General features: G+C 60.3%; 1 protein-coding gene across 3 annotated transcripts; it reads left to right on the forward strand.

Annotated features, from left to right (window-relative positions):
• On the forward strand, nucleotides 1-14451 carry SH2D3A (SH2 domain containing 3A). 3 transcript variants are annotated; one of them, XM_067560411.1, is made up of 10 exons: nucleotides 1-106; nucleotides 4857-4985; nucleotides 5361-5797; nucleotides 6383-6480; nucleotides 7412-7992; nucleotides 9194-9309; nucleotides 10136-10307; nucleotides 11064-11175; nucleotides 13124-13309; nucleotides 13910-14451. In XM_067560411.1, the coding sequence occupies exons 2-10, from the start codon at nucleotides 4878-4880 to the stop codon at nucleotides 14080-14082; spliced, it is 1983 nt and encodes a 660-aa protein (XP_067416512.1). In that variant the 5' UTR covers nucleotides 1-106; nucleotides 4857-4877; the 3' UTR covers nucleotides 14083-14451. The 3 variants fall into 3 exon arrangements, with proteins under 3 accessions (XP_067416512.1, XP_067416511.1, XP_067416513.1); XM_067560410.1 differs by having other exon boundaries at nucleotides 65-310; XM_067560412.1 differs by lacking the exon at nucleotides 1-106 and adding an exon at nucleotides 3921-3976.
• The last annotated feature ends 1794 nt before the right edge of the window (nucleotides 14452-16245 follow it).

Here is a 16245-nt window from a genome sequence, read left to right on the forward strand (position 1 = left end):
GGCCTGCTCCCGGAGGCCTTTCAAACACACAGTGGTGAACCATCACAGAGGGTGAGATGCCCCATCAGACTTGGCATCCCTCCACATGACGCCCCCGGCGCTGCCTGTGAGTCGCAGCTTCTCATATGCCTTGTTTTGAGCGATTCAAACCTGCCTAGCGCTGGGAGAAGAGAGGAAGCGAAGGGGTGACTTGGTCGCGGTCTAGAAGCACCTACCCGGGGAGGAGATTTCTGATCGCAGGCGGCTCTTTAATCTATCTGATGAAGGGTGCGGTGGCCGGTAGCTGAAGCCAGACAAATTCATGCTGCAAGTAAGATTCACGTTTTTAGCCGTGCGGCGAGTTAGCCACGGGGGAGGTCACATCGGATCATCCCAGTGGACCCTTCTGGGCTTGAGATCTACGGATCTGGGAACGTGCGCTGTCTGGCTATGGTGTAGGGGGCTCAGCCCTTCTGTAAACGGGGGCCTGTCCCTGATCTTGGCAGGCATTTCTGCTGCAAGGGTCAAAGGAACCATAGGGTGGCTGGCTGAGCAGGGGATATAATCATCACTTTACATGAGCAGATCTCAAAGCCCTTCACGGTCTTTAATGTATTTATCCTCACAACCTCCTATTTGAGGCAGGGCGGTGCTGGCATCCCCATTGTACAGATGGGGAAACTGAGGCAAGGCGACATGACTTGCCCAAGGTCACCCAGGGTGAAGCTGGGTCTCCCAAGTCCTAGCATAGGGCCGAAATTATCGGATCATTCCTCTTGGAGTCTTTTCCTCTCTGATCCCAGCCCAGTTCAGCAGCGCCTGTGTTGGATGAGTGGGTGGGTCTGCGCCCCATTCCATATGGGCTTGGCTTTCTCTTGTGGGAACCCAGCACCATGATTCAGGGGGGCCGAGCACCCTGGAGTCTGCAGGGTGAGGACCTAGGGGGGTGAGTCACTGTCCTTTTAGGTCTCCAGGGACAGCCTGAGGTCCAAATTAGGACCATGGAGTCCTAAATTGCAACCCGTTCTGCCACGTTTGTGCCCCCGTGGGCTAATGCTCCCTGCTAGTCTCACATGTGAGTTGTGTGGACCGTCTTGTGGCTAGCACATGGGCCAGGGGTCAAGAGAACGGGCCGCTGCCCATGCTCCAGGCCTGACCCTGCTGTCATCAGATGCAAAATGCCTGCTGAGTGGGCTCAGGGCTGGAGGTAAGGCCCGATGCTGAGGCCCGAGCTGGGGGCTGGTCCCTGCTGCAGCTTCCCATGGCTGGAGACGGGACACCGGCGGGGGGGCCGGTGCTCTGAGGAAGTCCAGAGAACCCTCTTTCTGGATGCTTGTTTGGTGCATCTTGGCTCACGTGCTCGGGGTCAATCTGATGGCCAGATGTGGTGTCGGGCAGGAACTTCACGCCAAGCCCAGATCAGCAGGGACCTTGGGGGTGACAGGATCTGCCACCTTCTGCAGCTGGGGGCGTGGGTCGCCTGCTGGGGTCATCTGAGCATGTGTCAATGATCAATTCCCGCCACGGCAGAGCCTCAGGCATTGGTGGCGTCTCGGTCTTAAACTCTAAAAAAGCATCAGACTGTGTTAGATACCAGCACGTTAGAGGAGACAGGCCGGTTCAGGGGCTGGGAGCTGGGATGCGTGGGCTCTTTTCCCAGGTCTGCCATTGATCTGCTGTTAGTCACGGCCTCTCTGTGCCTCAGTTTCCCCATCTGTACCATGGAGCTAATGATCCTGCCCCTGTGGTCTATGGATAAGAAGTGCTTATCCCTACTATCCGATCGGTGATGTTAGGGGGCGGTATGATGCTATGACCATGCCCTGGCTTTGTTATAACATGTTCTTGTGGATGGGCCCAAACTCAATTGGGGGTGGGGGGGGATCTTGCTTTTCTCCAGTAACATACGCGCAAAACAAGCAGAGACGAGCCAAATGCAGGCTTTGCACTTGGAACCTGGGGATAAAAACTGTGCAGCACAAGATGCGTTGGAAACTTGAGGCAGAGCGGCTGGGAGGAAAAAGGCAAGGGTGGGTTTGTGGGGTAGGTCCTGGACTGGAAATCTGGAGTTCCCATAAACTCCTTGGGTGAGTCACTTCATCTCGCTGACCCTCAGCTCCCCAGCTGTGAAATGAGGATCAGGAGCTGTCTTTGTCTCGTCTATTTAGACTGTCAGATCTTCAGGGGAAGGATGGTCTCTTACCATGTGTTTACACAGTGCCTGGTACAGCAGGCTCCGGATCTGGATTAGGGGCTCGAGGAGTGACTGAGATACACTCTGAAAGTAACAGTTCTGTCTAACTCCTCCATAGCACTTCCCAGCAACACGTCTCAGGGCGCCTCACAATCTTTTAACGTATTTCTCCTCACAACACCCCGAGGAGGTAGGGACGTATTATCGATACTGAAGACAATGAGCGTGACAGGAGCGGAGGCTGAAACTTCTGTTTTCTCCTCCACTGCTGGGAACGTGAAGAAATGCGGCAGAGAAACGTCCACAAACGCTCTGGATTAAAAAAAAATCAACTCAGAAGTTTCTCATTTTAAAAAAATGTGACCGTGAGACTTCGGGGGGGGGGAGCGGGAAGGATCGCTGCATGGCACGGCCCGCTGGCTTAGAAATCAATGACTTCAAGTTGCAGGAACTCCTTGCCTGACTGTGAGGTGCTGTCCTGGGTTGTTAACTTTTTTGTGCTGTATTTAATCAGGGCTTAAAAAATCCACCGGGCTGCGGCAAGGGGAAGCGTGTGAGGCAATCGTTTTTGCCCAACAAACGCATTAATTAAACCCTCCCCCCCAGTTTCTAGCCCTCTTCCACCTGTGTTGTAGACGCACCCCTGTAGGAAACGTAGGCTACTCCAGCCCTGGCCTCTCCCGGCAGGGGGCGCTGTAGGGAGTGGGGCAGAAGGCTGGCCTTGGGGGAAGCCCGGCCTTTCCCAGCAGGGGGCGCTGTGGGGAGTGGGGCAGGAGCGCTGGCTGTTGGGGGGGCGTTTCTGGCTATTCCAGTCCCGGCCTCTCCCAGCAAGGGGTGCAGTGGGGTGCCTGTGACTGGGACCCCCAAGGTGAAGCCCCTGCCTGCTGGGACATCCCTGTGAAAGGTCGTGACTTATTGAGAGTCTCCATAAGTAGATGCTTGGCTGGTTGCCAAGGGGCTGGGGCAGTCGGGGCAGTGTGGAGGAGAAGGGGTGCTCTGCACAGGGGAGCTGCGTGGCGGGGTTGAGGGGAGTCCCGGCAGGAGCTGGGGCAGGAGGCCGGAAGAAAGGCAAACAGGGGGTCCTGATCCGAGGGGACTGAAGCCCTAGGAAAGGGCTAGATGGACATGGGGATCCTGGATCCAAGGGCTGAGGGTGGACGCTTTCTGGTCAGGAATGTGACTCAAGCAGGCTCTGGGAGGGGAGTGAGGTCTAGTGGTTGAGGGGGGCGGACAGGGGACTGGGAGTCTGGATTAGAACCCAGGACTCGGAGCTCTGGAAGAGGAGTGCCAGGCGGGGCGGGGAGCAGGACCTGTGGTCTGTGAGTGCCACCACGGTGCAGGAGGAGGGGAAACTGAGGCCCCCCCCCACAGAGTTCAGTGACCTTGTGGGGGAACACGCTGGCTGCAGAGCAACCCCCCAGCTCCGGCAGGGCCGTCTCCCTCCCCTGCGTAAGCAGGAGTGAGAACTAGTATCGAAGGGCCCGGCCAGGGCGGGTGACGCTCGTCCCCTGTGCCGAGGGTTCTTGCACGCTGCACCATGGGGCCTGCTCGCTGGGCTGGAACTCTTCCGGCCTGCAGGGATCACGGGCTGTTGGCGGGTTCCCAGTGCCGCTGAGTCAGCGCCTAGGCATCCCAAGGTGTGCTCGGCGTCTGATAACCTGCCTCGGCAAGAAGCTGCGTGGGGAGTTTGGACCGGGCGCCTGCCCCGAGCAGACAGTCCGGAGGACAGGAGCCACCGTTAGGACAGGAGGATCTGACTCCCAGGACTAGGATCCTCTGCGTCCGGGCGAACAGGGAAGCAGGGTAAAGGGATCGGAGAGACGTCCGCTTTCGGCACCTTGCTCTTTCCACTCCCCCTTCTTATCGCCTTCCGCTCTCCCTCGCCCTCTTGGCACAGTCAGCCTGGGCTTAACCCACAACACACTCGGGGACTCTCCTTATTACTGGCAGCGTTACAGCGGCATGTAGAGATCGCCTCCCCCTGCCTTCCGCCATTGGGCTAGGCGGGCCCCAGTGGTGCTGGGCGCGGTGCAGACAGAGGGAGACGTCCCTGCCCTGAAGAGTCTAAAGAGACAAAGCGAGAGGAAAGGTGGTTAGCCTGAGTTTTGTCTATTTCTCACTGTCTGTCTGTCTGTGATCTCAGCAGGGACCGTCCCTCGCTTGTGTGTGCAGCAACCGGGCCCTGATCTCAGCTGGGGCAGGGACCGTCTCTCACTCTTGTGTGGGCAGCACCCGGCACAGGAGTGTCCAATCTCGGGTGAAGCCTCTAGGTGCTGTTGTAATGCACGGTGGGGATGTGAGGCTGGCGCTGGTATCTGCAGCGACCCAGCGGGCCTGAGCCGGGGGGTTCCCACTGGCACTGGGACATGCTGATTCAGCCCTGTGGAATGATCACTAGACCAGAGGCTGTGGTGCCAGAGGATCAAGCACAGAAAGGGTTAATAGATGGAGCGCAGCCGAGGGGGGCAAAGTCCTCATGGAGCTTAACTCGGCTCCGGGCGGTGGAAGGGGCAGCTCTGGAGCTGGGATCCTTGTCGCTCGCTGGAGCTGTCCTGGGTCGGAGGCTGAGAGAGGTCAGGCTGCCTGAGTCTGGGGCCGGGCGGGCAGGAAGCCAGAGTCGATTTACTAACCCGGCGGCTGGGAGGAAGATGCTGCGGCTGACCTTTGACCTTTTGCCGCCCAGGAGGCCTAAGCGGAGGTGACCATGGAGCCGGCCAAGGAGAAGCTCAGGAAGGAGCTGGAGGAAGAGCTGAAGCTCAGCACCGACGAGCTGCGGAGCCACGCGTGGTACCACGGCTGCCTGCCACGGGAGGTGCCCACGGTTCCTCTTTATTGGGTGTATTATGGTAGCGCCTAGAGGCCCCAGCCCCATTGCAAGGGATGTTGCATTGATCCAGAGAGAGCGTGAGGAGCTCTGCCCCATAGAGCCCAGTCCCACCGTTTGACAGAGGGGAAAACAGGAGCAGGGAGAAGTGATTTGCCCAAGGTCACGCAGGAAGTCAGTGGCAGAGCCAGGGATGGAGTGCAGGAGTTTTGACTCCCATCTCCCCTGCTCTAATCACTAGACCCCACTCCCCTCCCAGAGCCAGGGACAGAACCCAGGAGTCCTGGCTCGCAGCCCCCCTGCTCTAACCACTAGACCCCACTGCCCGCCATCCCCACTCATGAATAATGCTTGTCTCCCCAGGAGGCCGAGTCCCTGCTGGGGGAGGACGGGGATTTCCTGATCCGGGACTCAGGCTCCAGCCCGGGGGACTACGTGCTGTCCTGCCAGTGGCGGGGGGAGACCCTGCACTTCAAGATCATCCGGGTGGTGCTGCGCCCCCGCCTGGGCTACTCCCGCACCCTCTTCCAGTTTGAGCAGGACCAGTTTGACAACGTGCCGGCCCTGGTGCGCTTCTACGTGGGCAACCGCAAGCCCATCTCGGAGACCTCAGGCGCCGTGGTCTCCCGGCCCATCAACAGGGCCGTGCCGCTGCGCTGCCTGCAGGAGCGCTACGGAGCCACCGGCCAGCCCCACCCAGATGGGAAGGAGCCGGCCACGGGGGTTGCGACCCCTGCCCGCAGACTCAGCCTCCGCCGGCTCACCGCTGGGGAGATGTTGACAGAGGGGAACCTGCTCCGGTGAGTGCTGGTTGGAGCTGGGGTGGGGGCGCTGGGAGCCAGGACTCCTGGGTTCTGTGCCTGGCTCAGGGAGGGGAGTGGGGTCTAGTGGTTAGAGCAGGGGGGCTGGGAGTCAGGACTCCTGGGTTCTATTCCCACTCTGCCATAGAGTCACAATGTGACCTGAGGGGAAGCCTCTTCCCTGTTCCTTGCCTCAGTTTCCCATCAGTGAAGTGGGTTTCTGATCCCCCTCATCCGGGGGATGGATTGTGATGCTCAGTGCCTTGCTAAGCGCTTTGCCAACCCAGGGGCTGCCCTGCGTGTTAACCCCGTGTGTGCCAAACTGCCCCCCCGCGCTGTGGGTTGGTCTGAAAGGCCAATCCTCTGTGCTATGCTTGACTCAGCCCAGCGCCTCGGGCTCCGGACTGGCTCCCCCATGAACGAGCCCATCCCGTGGGGCAGCCCAGCCCCGGCACAGAGGGCGGGATCCCAGATCTCCCAGCCGGGCACGGGACTCCGACGTCCCCTTTATTCTGGGTGTGGGCCCGTTGCAGCTTGGGGGTCTGCAGCGACCTGGGGCCATGGTGTTGCCGCTTCTCCCTGCAGGGTGAAAGACAGGAGCGAGAGCCACCCCACCGGGCTGGATCAGCTGGGCCAGCGACCCTCGCTCTACACGGCGCAGTCGGACAGTAACCTGCGGACAGGTGCATGGGAGCCAGGGCTGTGGGGGGGAGAGGGGGGAGATTAACCCCTTCCTGCACTTGGGGGGTGCAGGGCAGGGGTTGGTTTGGCTGCCGCCTTCAGTGCAATTAATCCAGATTTACGCTGGCGTCACAGCGGGTTTGCACAGCTCCCTAGTGCAATGAGTCCAGGCGCTACCGTAATGCACCTAATAAATAACGTACAGTGCCCTGCACGCTCCTAGGCGCTACCGTAATACAGCTAATAAATAATATACAGCACCGAGCACAACAGGGTTCTGGACCCTGACTGGGGCTCCCAGGCATTACCATAATGCACCAAATAATGGCCTCCTTACGTCGACTCCAATGAAGCCACTGCCCATTTACGCCAGCTGAGGATCTTGCCCTGCTGCGTGTTACTATAGCGCTGATCACCACCCCGCTGCTTTCACACTGGTGTAACTCCCCTGTCTCTAATGGAGTGACTCCGGATTTAAACCAGTCCTGGCTGGGATCAGAACCAGGCTCCAAGTGCCCATCTCCTGAGGTGAAAGCAGCAGGATCAGAAATCAGGACCCCCCCCACCCCGCCCCGGGTCCCCTTCCCAGCATGGCCATGTCCTCGCTGTGTCAGCCAGGCAGCGTCCCTTTGGGACCGGATGCCCCGCCGGTGCCCTGGTGTAAATCAGGAGTAAAGGCAGGGACGTGCATGGAGCGGCAATGGATTTACACCGGGGGGTGTGTGCACGGGGGGACGAGGGTGGAGTTGGGCTGGAGGGGGGTGGGGACGGGCTACGGCCCTGAGGCATCAGCTGTTGCCAAGGGGCTGGGGGACTCTGTCTGTGCCCCGAAGGCGGGTGGGACGGCTGGTAGGGAGCGCTCCGTGGGGTCCGCGTGCCCCGCGTCCAGCTGCTCCGCTCCCCCCTCTGACACGGCCCTGTCTCCCTCCGCAGGCAGCCCGGAAGCTCCCGCCGGCGCCCAGGAGCTCCCGCCTCTCTCGCCCGTCTTCCGCACCGGCAGCGACCCCGTGCTGCGGCCCACCGCCCCCCGGCGGCTGGACACCGAGGAGGGGGCCGCCCGGAGCGGCTCGGAGGGGCAGCTGCACTCCAAGGCGCCCCCCAAGCCGCTGCGGGCCCCCTCCATGCTGGGGGGCGAGGCCTGCCGGGAGCAGCTCAGCACCTACTGCGAGCTGGTGCCCAAAGCCCCAGGGGACCTGCGGAGCCACGTGGCTCGGTTGCACACCGAGAAGTGGCGTGGCCGAGCCCGGGCCACGGACACAGCCTTCGGCTTCCTAGAAGACGAGGGGGCGCCACGGCCCCGGCCGCGCTGCTGCGAGGAGGAGGAGGAGATGGGGGGCTTCGTGCGCCCCCAGCTGGAGACGGTTTCCTCCTTCCAGCCCCACAGCTTCCACTCCCTCCTCCTGCCCCCCGACAACAAGCCCCTGGAGCCCGGCGCCCTCAAGCGGCTGAAGGACATGTTCACCCGGCATGACTGCCGGACCATGGCCCTGCACGTCCTCCAGATGGACTGTCTGGTAAGGGGGATCGCTGGGAGCCAGGACGCCTGGGTTCTATCCCCAGCTCTGGGAGGGGAGTGGGGTGTAGTGGTTAGAGCCTGGGGGAGCGGGGTGCTGGGACTCCTAGGTTCTATCCCCAGCTCTGGGAGGGGAGTGGGGTGTAGTGGTTAGAGCCAGGGGAGCCGGCTGCCAGGACTCCTGGGTTCCAGTCCCAGCTGTGCTGCCAACTCACTACGGAGCTATGGGCCAGTCACTTTCCCTGTGCCTCAGTTTCCCCAGTGGGTGGGATGACGGTGCCCTGTGAGAATGCAGGGAGGCGAGTTGGTTGTGAGGCCCCCACTGCCTCGTTGCTTCGAGACCCTTTTAGTGCAAGACACCCCGGAGCAGGAGCGTTTAATGCCAGTCGGGATCATTGACGCAGGCCACCATGCCAGCCAGCCCCGGGCACTAAACCAGACCAGCGTGGGTGGGCGGGTGGCCTGACCCCTGCCTCTAATTGCCCTGGGCCCCGGGACCCCCTGGGGATGTGGTTGCACCCTGTGGGCTAAAACTGGCCCCTGGGTTTGTGTTCTTGTGCCCCAGCCATGCCCAGCAGCTGCTCCAGGGGGGATATTACCGGGGGGGGGGGGGGGGGGGGGGCTCGTTATCCTGGGCGGTCCCATGAAGGGGTTGCACATTGAGGAGAGTGGAGGGAGGCATGGGATCTCGGGGGCTGTGGAGCTGTCCCCACCCCGCGAGGGAGTGGGTAAGAGCCCCATAGCTCCGAGGGGAAGCCGCCCGGAACAGGAAGTAGGAGATCTGGGTGGTTATAGGGCATTGGGGTCGGCTCTGCCTGCGTGGGGCGAGCACCCCCTATTGCGCGCCCCCCTTTGCCCAGAGCTAACTGCCTGGGGAGAGCGCCCCCTACTGCTCCCCACTCCCTGCAGCACCGCGGTCCTGGAGATGGGTAGCGGGTGACTTATGGACCGGCTGTGCCCCACCCCCACCCCTGGTCTTTGGAGGGGCCGACTGGAGCCCAGCTGGGGGCATGGCTTGCTCGCCAGTGAATTTGGGGACGGAGTCAGCATATCCGGGGGCTCTTCGGTGTAATAAGAAAAGCCCCCTACCCCTTGGGGGACCCAGTGATCTGGCTCCCCTCCACCGCCCGCCAGCAGGAGGGGTCCTCTGTCCCAGCAGATCTCGGGCCCTCACCCCTGCACTTGTCTGTTGCTTGCACCAGGTTGGCAGGGTCACCGGGGTGTCCGGGGAGCAGCAGCGGGCGATGGGGGTGAGCTCGGGGCTGGAGCTGATCACCCTGCCTCATGGGCACCAGCTGCGCCTGGACCTGTTGGAAAGGTACCAGCCTGGGGGGAGCGGCTCAGTGTGGCAGGTGGGGGCTGCAGGGCGAGACGCAGCCATGTTGAAATGCGGCCGCCTCTGGGTGGGGGCATGAGGGTCGCTAAACAGCTGCACGGCAGGATTTGGACCGGCAGGAGGGGAAGCTGGCGTCTAACTGAAGCCCTGGGAGGGGAAGTTAGACTAGCCCATGGCTGGGGAAAGCCCTTTACTGACCACAGGAACGATTAAGATTCGGAGCCTCACCCAAAAGGTGGCAGAGCGCCTCCTAGCACGGCAGTGTGGTAGTGCAGTCAGCACTGACTGCTGGGGAGAGCGCCCCCTACTGAGACCCCTGCTCCCTGCAGCACAGCGCCACCCCCAGTGCCATGTCTATGCTTCACGTCCTACAGCTGCGGGGCAGACACTTGTCACGGTGGAAGGGGTATTTCCATCGCTGGAGAAAATCCACCCCCCTCCAGTGGCAGTAGCTAAGCCAGGGGAAAAAAATCCTTCATCGAGGGGTGTCTACACTGGCCCTTAACTCATCAGGGGAGAAGGGGGGAGGGTGTTAGTTTTTCACACCCCTGCTCACCGTAGCTAGATTGCTCTGGGTTTTCAGGTGGAGACTGGGCCTAACCCCGCTCCCTCCCCACGCTCCATGGGGGTGTTTCTCTGGCAGGTCTCCCATCCAACACACAACGGAGCTCCACTCTGCTTAGTTTGCACCCTGTAACACCAGCCACCTGTGAGCAGGTGCGGCAACAGCCTAGCCCTTTGCTGCCTGTGGAGGCCGGCTGCTAACGAGCCGTCAGCTCAGCCCCTGCGTCCTCTCTGCCCCCTGCAGGCACCACCTCATTGCCCTGGGCATCGCCGTGGACATCCTGGGCTGCACGGGGGCCGTGGCTGAGCGAGCCGCCACCCTGCACAAGATTGTCCAGCTGGCCGTGGAGCTGAAGGGGTCAGTGGGGGACCTGTTTGCTCTGTCGGCCGTGATGAAGGGCCTGCAGCTGCCCCAGGTGAGGGGCAGGCCGGGGAGGGGGGTGGAGGCCGGCCCAGAAGGCAGCAGTGATAAGGGCTATTTGGAGGGATGGTTCTGGCCGGCCCATGGGGGCGTAGGGCGGGGCGGGGAGAGGCCAATGGAATCATCTGTCCAAGGGATGGGGTGCGAATGGATAGAGCCCGGGGGGGGGGGCAGACAGTGGGGAGCAAAACTCCCCTGGGCCCCATTTGGGGGAGTGGGGGTGAGGTGGAGGCAACAGGGTCTCGTGGACTAGGAAACCAGTTCTATGACCTTGGACAAGTCATTTCCTCTCCCTGGGCCTCAGTTTCCCCTGCCCATCCTGTGTGTGTAGATGGGGAGCTGTTCAGGGCAGGGACCATCTCTCACTCGACGCAGCGCCCGGCACAAGGGGGGCCCTGATTTCGGTCAGGGGGGCTGTGCCGCGCCCAGTCGGGGTCTTCAGTTGCTTACCTCCTGATGGGATGCCGTAGGCTTTGACGGGCCTTGGGCCTAGGACTCCCCTCCATCCGGGTAGTAGTAGAGCCCTCATCACCGTGGTGTCACCTCCCCATGGAGATGGGTCAGGGGGACGGGAGTGGCTTATGGACCAGATGCAGCCCTATTCCAGCCCTGGTCTCTGTGCGCTCCCTGGGGATTTCTTCCTGTCTGTGCAGCAGCCTCGCGTTGTCATTGTCCGGTCAGCGATGATCCCGCGGTAGCCCCCCCCCCCACACCCATCTCTCAATCCTTTCTCTGTCTCCCTCCCCCGCAGATCGCACGGCTGGATCAGACGTGGAGGCAGCTGCGGCAGAGCCACACCGAGAGTGCCATCGCCTTCGAGAAAGACCTCAAGCCCTTCGTGAAATGCCTGAACCGGGGGGAAGGTGAGCGGTGGCCTGTGGGGGGACCCCGGCCCTCGACCTGCGATGATGGGCATGGGGCTGCCAGCTCTGGGTGGGGGGTGGGAGGTGGGGTCTTCTCTGCCAGCCCTGGGATGGGGGGGGGACGAGAGCATTATGGGACTGAATCTCGCCCCGGGAAAAGAGGGTTGCAGGGTGTGGCTGACACCCGGAGAGGTGGGAAATAGACCGGGAAGGAGGTATAAAGGAATGGCCTCACCTGGGCCTGTGTCCCACCAGCCTGGGCTGGATCATCTCTGTCGCCAAATAGTACAGGTCCCCTACGCAGGCTGCTCTTGCCCCATGCAATTACCCTTTTACACCCCTATGCCAGAGCGCTAGCATAGTCCAGGAGAAAGGATAGTCTAGTGGTTAGTGTTGGCCTGAGAGTTGGGAACCCCAGGTTTAATTCCCTGCTCTGGCCCAGCCTTCCTGTGTGACCTTAAACAAATCACAGAGCCCCTCAGTTTCCCCATCTGTACAATGGGAGGGTGAGAGCCTTTCGCTGCCTGGAGGATGAGTGCATGAATGACTGTGAGGTGCCCAGCTGCAACGGTGATGGGCACCAGGTAAGAATCAAAAATACCATGGGGTGGTGGGGGGAAAGATTTCTGTATCAAAGGGTCTCCCAGCATCCTCTGCACTATGCTATCGGGCTGTACATCGATGCAGCCCCAGGGTAACATTTCACCCTCAATGTCCCGCTCCATTAATTTTGTTCCTGCAGCCGTAGTGTGCAAGAGCAAAGCACCTTTCTGGTAGAAGGGAGAGAATTCGTCCCCACACCCAATCCCCGCCTCCCAGGCATTCGAAGCCGTACAGCGCCCCTCTGCAACTGACTAACGCCGGGTGGAACGTGTGATGGCTGGATGCATCCACAATCATGGGGGGGCTGTTTCCCTTTCAGCAGAGCAGCTTCCACTGGTGTTTCAGGGAGGGGGGGATCAGGCCTGGTTGCCGGCTACATCAACCCCAGTGTCTGGGCTTGGCGAGACCTGGGCCTCGGATAAAAGACCTACTCATGCTGCAGTCGTCTCTGCACTGCTACAGACGGGGGACCGACGGGCCAGGCAGCAGTTCAGCAGAGCAGGCCCTGGGGGTTACAGTGGACAAGGAGCTGGGTATGAGGCAGCAGTGTGCCCTGGCTGCCAAGAAGGCAAACGGCACATTGGGCTGCATTAGTAGGAGCATTGGCAGCAGATGGAGGGAAGTGATTATTCCCTTCTCTTCAGTGAGCCCTTATTTGGAGTATTGTGTCCAGTTTTAGGCCCCCCCCCCCCAACCAGGAAGGATGTGGACAAATTGGAGCGAGTCCAGCAGAGGGCAACGGAAACGATTAGAGAGCAGGGGCACAAGACTTATGAGGAGAGGCTGCGGGAACTAGGCTTGTTTAGGCTGCAGAAGAGACGAGTGAGGGGGGATTTTAATAGCCGCTTTTAACCGACCCTAACGGGGGGTTCCAGGGAGGATGGGGCTAGGCTGTTCTCAGTGGTGGCAGATGACAGAACAATGAGCAACGGTCTCGAGTTGCAGTGGGGGAGGTCTAGGTTGGACATTAACTTTTTCCCTAGGGGGGTGGTGAAGCACTGGAATGGGTTACCTAGGGAGGTGGTGGAATCTACATCCTTAGAGGTTTTTCAAGGCCTGCCTTGCCAATGTCGTGGCTGGGATGATTTAGTTGGGGTGGGTCCTGCTTTGAGCAGGAGGTTGGACTAGATACCTCCCGAGGTCTCGTCCAACCCTCATCTTCTATGATTCTAGCGCCAGCGGCCAAGGTCTGCGCATTTGCTGCTCAAAGGATCTGGGTTGTCAGCCCAGCTGCCACCAGGGTGGGGCAGATTTGTCTGGGCAGCAGTGCTTGCGCTACAAGGCACGTGTTGGCTACAGACCCCGCGTGAATGTGTCTGTATGACCCTTTGTCCCCGTGCTGCAGGGAACTCCTCCCTGGGAGAGGTCGCCATCCCCCATCTCCTGCCTCTCATCAGCCTCATGGAAGGGGAGCAGCTGTGGGATGACCACGAGGAGAGCTGCGCCCTCCTCCTAAGCACGCTAGAGTCTGCCCGCTCTATCGCCACCAACGCTGGAGCCTACAAAGCCACCGCAGAGGCTAAGCTCCAAGGTAGGGCTGCAGAGACCTTTGCGTTTATCGGCTCAGCTGTAACCCCCCAGCTAGGGGCTGGCTGAACGTTTTCCAGAGCCTCATGGGAGTTGTAGTTCAGTTGTCTCATTTCTCTGGACTGGGCTCCCCAGCTGGACTACATTTCCCATGATGCACCCTGACCTGAGACTCCCATGATGCCATTGCCGCTATGTATCCTGAAGTGAGGCTGTAGTGCATGATGGGAAATGCAGTCCAGCGAGGGAGCCCTGCCCATAGAAGCGGTGGTAGACATGAAGCCATTGAACGGCGACTCCCCTAAGCACAGTGGGGGGCAGATCCAAATAGAAATGGTTTTAGTTTGGGGTTTTTCAGTGGAAAAAAATTGAAATTTGCTGCAGAAAACAGCTGCTGTTTGTGAAAGATTGCAGCCTCAAAATCAGTCCCCCGTGCAGAGCAGCTTCCATGGAAATGTTCTGAGGTGTCCTAGACTCTGGGCCTTGCCCCTTGGATGTAGTCACTAAAGCCAGTTCTTAGGAGCCCGGCCTGTGCTAACGCCAACCTCAATGGAAGGCGTCAGCCAGCGGCTCAGCCCTCCTCGATCGTCTCTCCTCCCCCTAGGGTTTCAAGCCACGCCAGAGCTCCTGGAAGCTTTCCAAACCGAGTTCGCACTCCGCTTATTCTGGGGCAGCAGAGGAGCCGGCGGGACGCAGGCCGAACGCTACGGGAAATTCGACAAGATCCTCACCGTGCTGTCCCAGAAACTAGAACCAGCAGGGAAAACGGAGCCCTGAGTTGCTTCCGCCGCTGTGTCATGGACTAGGATCAGGGCTTTGCAGAGACAAGTCACCCCAGGATGAACTACATGGCCCCCAGCGCCTGGAGATCTCGCCCCTAAACTTGCCCCCGAGGCTAGTAGCAGGAGGGGGGCAGGGGAGCTTCAAGCCCCAGCACGAAGGCCAACTAGTACAGACGGCAGCTGAGGACTGTGGCTACAGCGATTGCAGTCACTTGCACCCGTGCCGCCTGCTGCCAGCCCCACACACTTGGCTGTGGCAGGTGGCTGCTCCGTGTAAATAAGCGTGGGGGAGGCGGAAAGATTTGTGCCGCGATTGCACCCGCCAGCGCGCTGCTTTTTTAAATTAAAAAAATGCCAGAGCTGCTTTCGCTTCCCCCGCCTCCGGGCCAGCGTGGGAGAGGGCTCAAGGGAGCGGAGGAGCAGGGGGAATCCCCCTCCCAGCAGCGGAGGGGAAGCTATAGCAATAAACCCTGGGGCGCTGGCTGTGGTAACTGCTCCAAAGGCTTGCTCAAATCACAGGGGTACCTCCCGCGGAGAGACCAGGGAGGCGACTCAGGGCCATGGACGATGGTGGCCAAGCTCGGAAGGAGGGCGATGTGGTAGGCACCCCTGGGCACTCCACGACCAGTGGAGACTTACTAGAGGAGGTGAAAAATCTCTTTGCTCCGTCCCCGTCAACCTTGACATGAAAAAGGCAAAGTGCCGCCCCGCTGCCCTCCCGGCTTTATGGAACCTGGGGGCCAGGATCTATTTCTTTACATGCACAAAGCTGGGGGGGTTGTTCTCTCAGCCCCCACCTCATCAGCCCCAGGGATGAAGAACTGCCTCATGATTGGCAGGCAGGACTCCTGGGTTCCACAGCCAGCGCTGGCGGGCAGCGCAGAGCACACAGGGTGGAGAGGCCAGCCTGGCGTCAGACTGCTGCCAGCCGCTCTTTCACCAGCACAGCCTAGCTCTCCCCCACACCCCCGGGGCACAGATCTCAGCCCGGGGTGCTGCTTGACTGAGCCCCAAGGAGAGGAGTAGAGAAGCGAACCCAGACAATGCACCACACAGGGGAACGGTCGTAGCCCAGGCTGGTGTGTTCTCCCCCCCGACCGTTGGCTTCTGATTCTTTGCTGGAATCAGTGCCCCTTCAATCCCCCAGGGCGCTGCTAGCCAGAAGGGTTATGCCCATCAGCAAGGCTGCTCCATCGTATTTAAACCAGTAGTTACAGCACGGCTTAGCTGGGTGTGGATGCTTTGATGTAGAGCTGAGCTCTTGTCTATACCGCTAGAAGCTGGGATAGGAATTTAAGCCGCCCTTTCCCCCCCGTGGAGCTGAATGAGCCAATGCAAACTCCAGCTGTGGGGCAGCTTCCTTCTGCAGCCAAGGCCTCTAGTTCTTGCTATTCCAGCCATAGGGGCCCCTTCTCTTCCCCACGACCACCATAGGGTAAAAAGGAGGCAGGGGGAGCTGGGTCCCTGCCCTCCCCTACGCTAGCAGCAGGAAGCAATTTAAATTTTGCCTCTAGCCCACACTTGAGTACTTCAGAATGGAAGTAAAGTACCATGGCCTGCGCTGGGAAACTGAGGCACAGCATGGGGAGAGGCCTATGGTCACATGGCAAAAATATCAATCGAAAGCACCAATAGGAGTCCAAGGCTTGGTCTAAACTTACCTCTGCGCGTCGGTGGCAGTCGACCGCAGTTACGCAAAGAATGTGCGTAACTCCCGTCAGCTGCCGGGCTTCGCTTCTGCGCACCGTCTTCACTGCCCTGCGCCGAGGAGACCCGTGTTCCCCCCGACACAGTGCTGCGCCCCTTGGAGGTGGTTTTAGTACATCGACTTCTGGATTGACTGAGCGGGTCTTCGCTGACCACTCAGTTGATCCAAATAAGTCGATCTGACAGCGGCGACTTTGCCACCGTCCATGTAGACAGAGCCTAAACCTACTGGAGTCCCTGCCTCTCACAGCTGAGACTAGACGGCAGGATTCCTGGCTCCCAGCCCCCTCTTCCCCTGTGCCTAGCACTGCTACTGGAACCGAAGAGTCCTGGCTGTCAGTCCCCCCTACTCGAAAACCACTAGCACCCCCTGAGGTCTCCTGTGTTCTAGTTACAGGTCTACCACTGTAGGACCCACTGCCCCGGTGTGCCTCAGTTTCCCCAACTGAAA

Source organism: Emydura macquarii, unplaced genomic scaffold (assembly GCF_026122565.2).
Source record: "Emydura macquarii macquarii isolate MOO-44397 ecotype Brisbane River unplaced genomic scaffold, CSIRO-AGI_Emac_v2 contig_2292, whole genome shotgun sequence".
Lineage (NCBI taxonomy): Eukaryota > Metazoa > Chordata > Testudines > Chelidae > Emydura > Emydura macquarii.

What these genes read in the sequence shown, in the direction of transcription:
- SH2D3A (XM_067560411.1), top strand. Translation starts at nt 4,878, where the DNA reads ATGGAGCCGGCCAAGGAGAAGCTCAGGAAGGAGCTGGAGGAAGAGCTG. An exon ending in GGACAGTAACCTGCGGACAG is followed by an intron (nt 6,481 to 7,411) that starts GTGCATGGGAGC and finishes CTCCCTCCGCAG; the next exon opens with GCAGCCCGGAAGCTCCCGCC. An exon ending in CGCCTGGACCTGTTGGAAAG is followed by an intron (nt 9,310 to 10,135) that starts GTACCAGCCTGG and finishes TGCCCCCTGCAG; the next exon opens with GCACCACCTCATTGCCCTGG.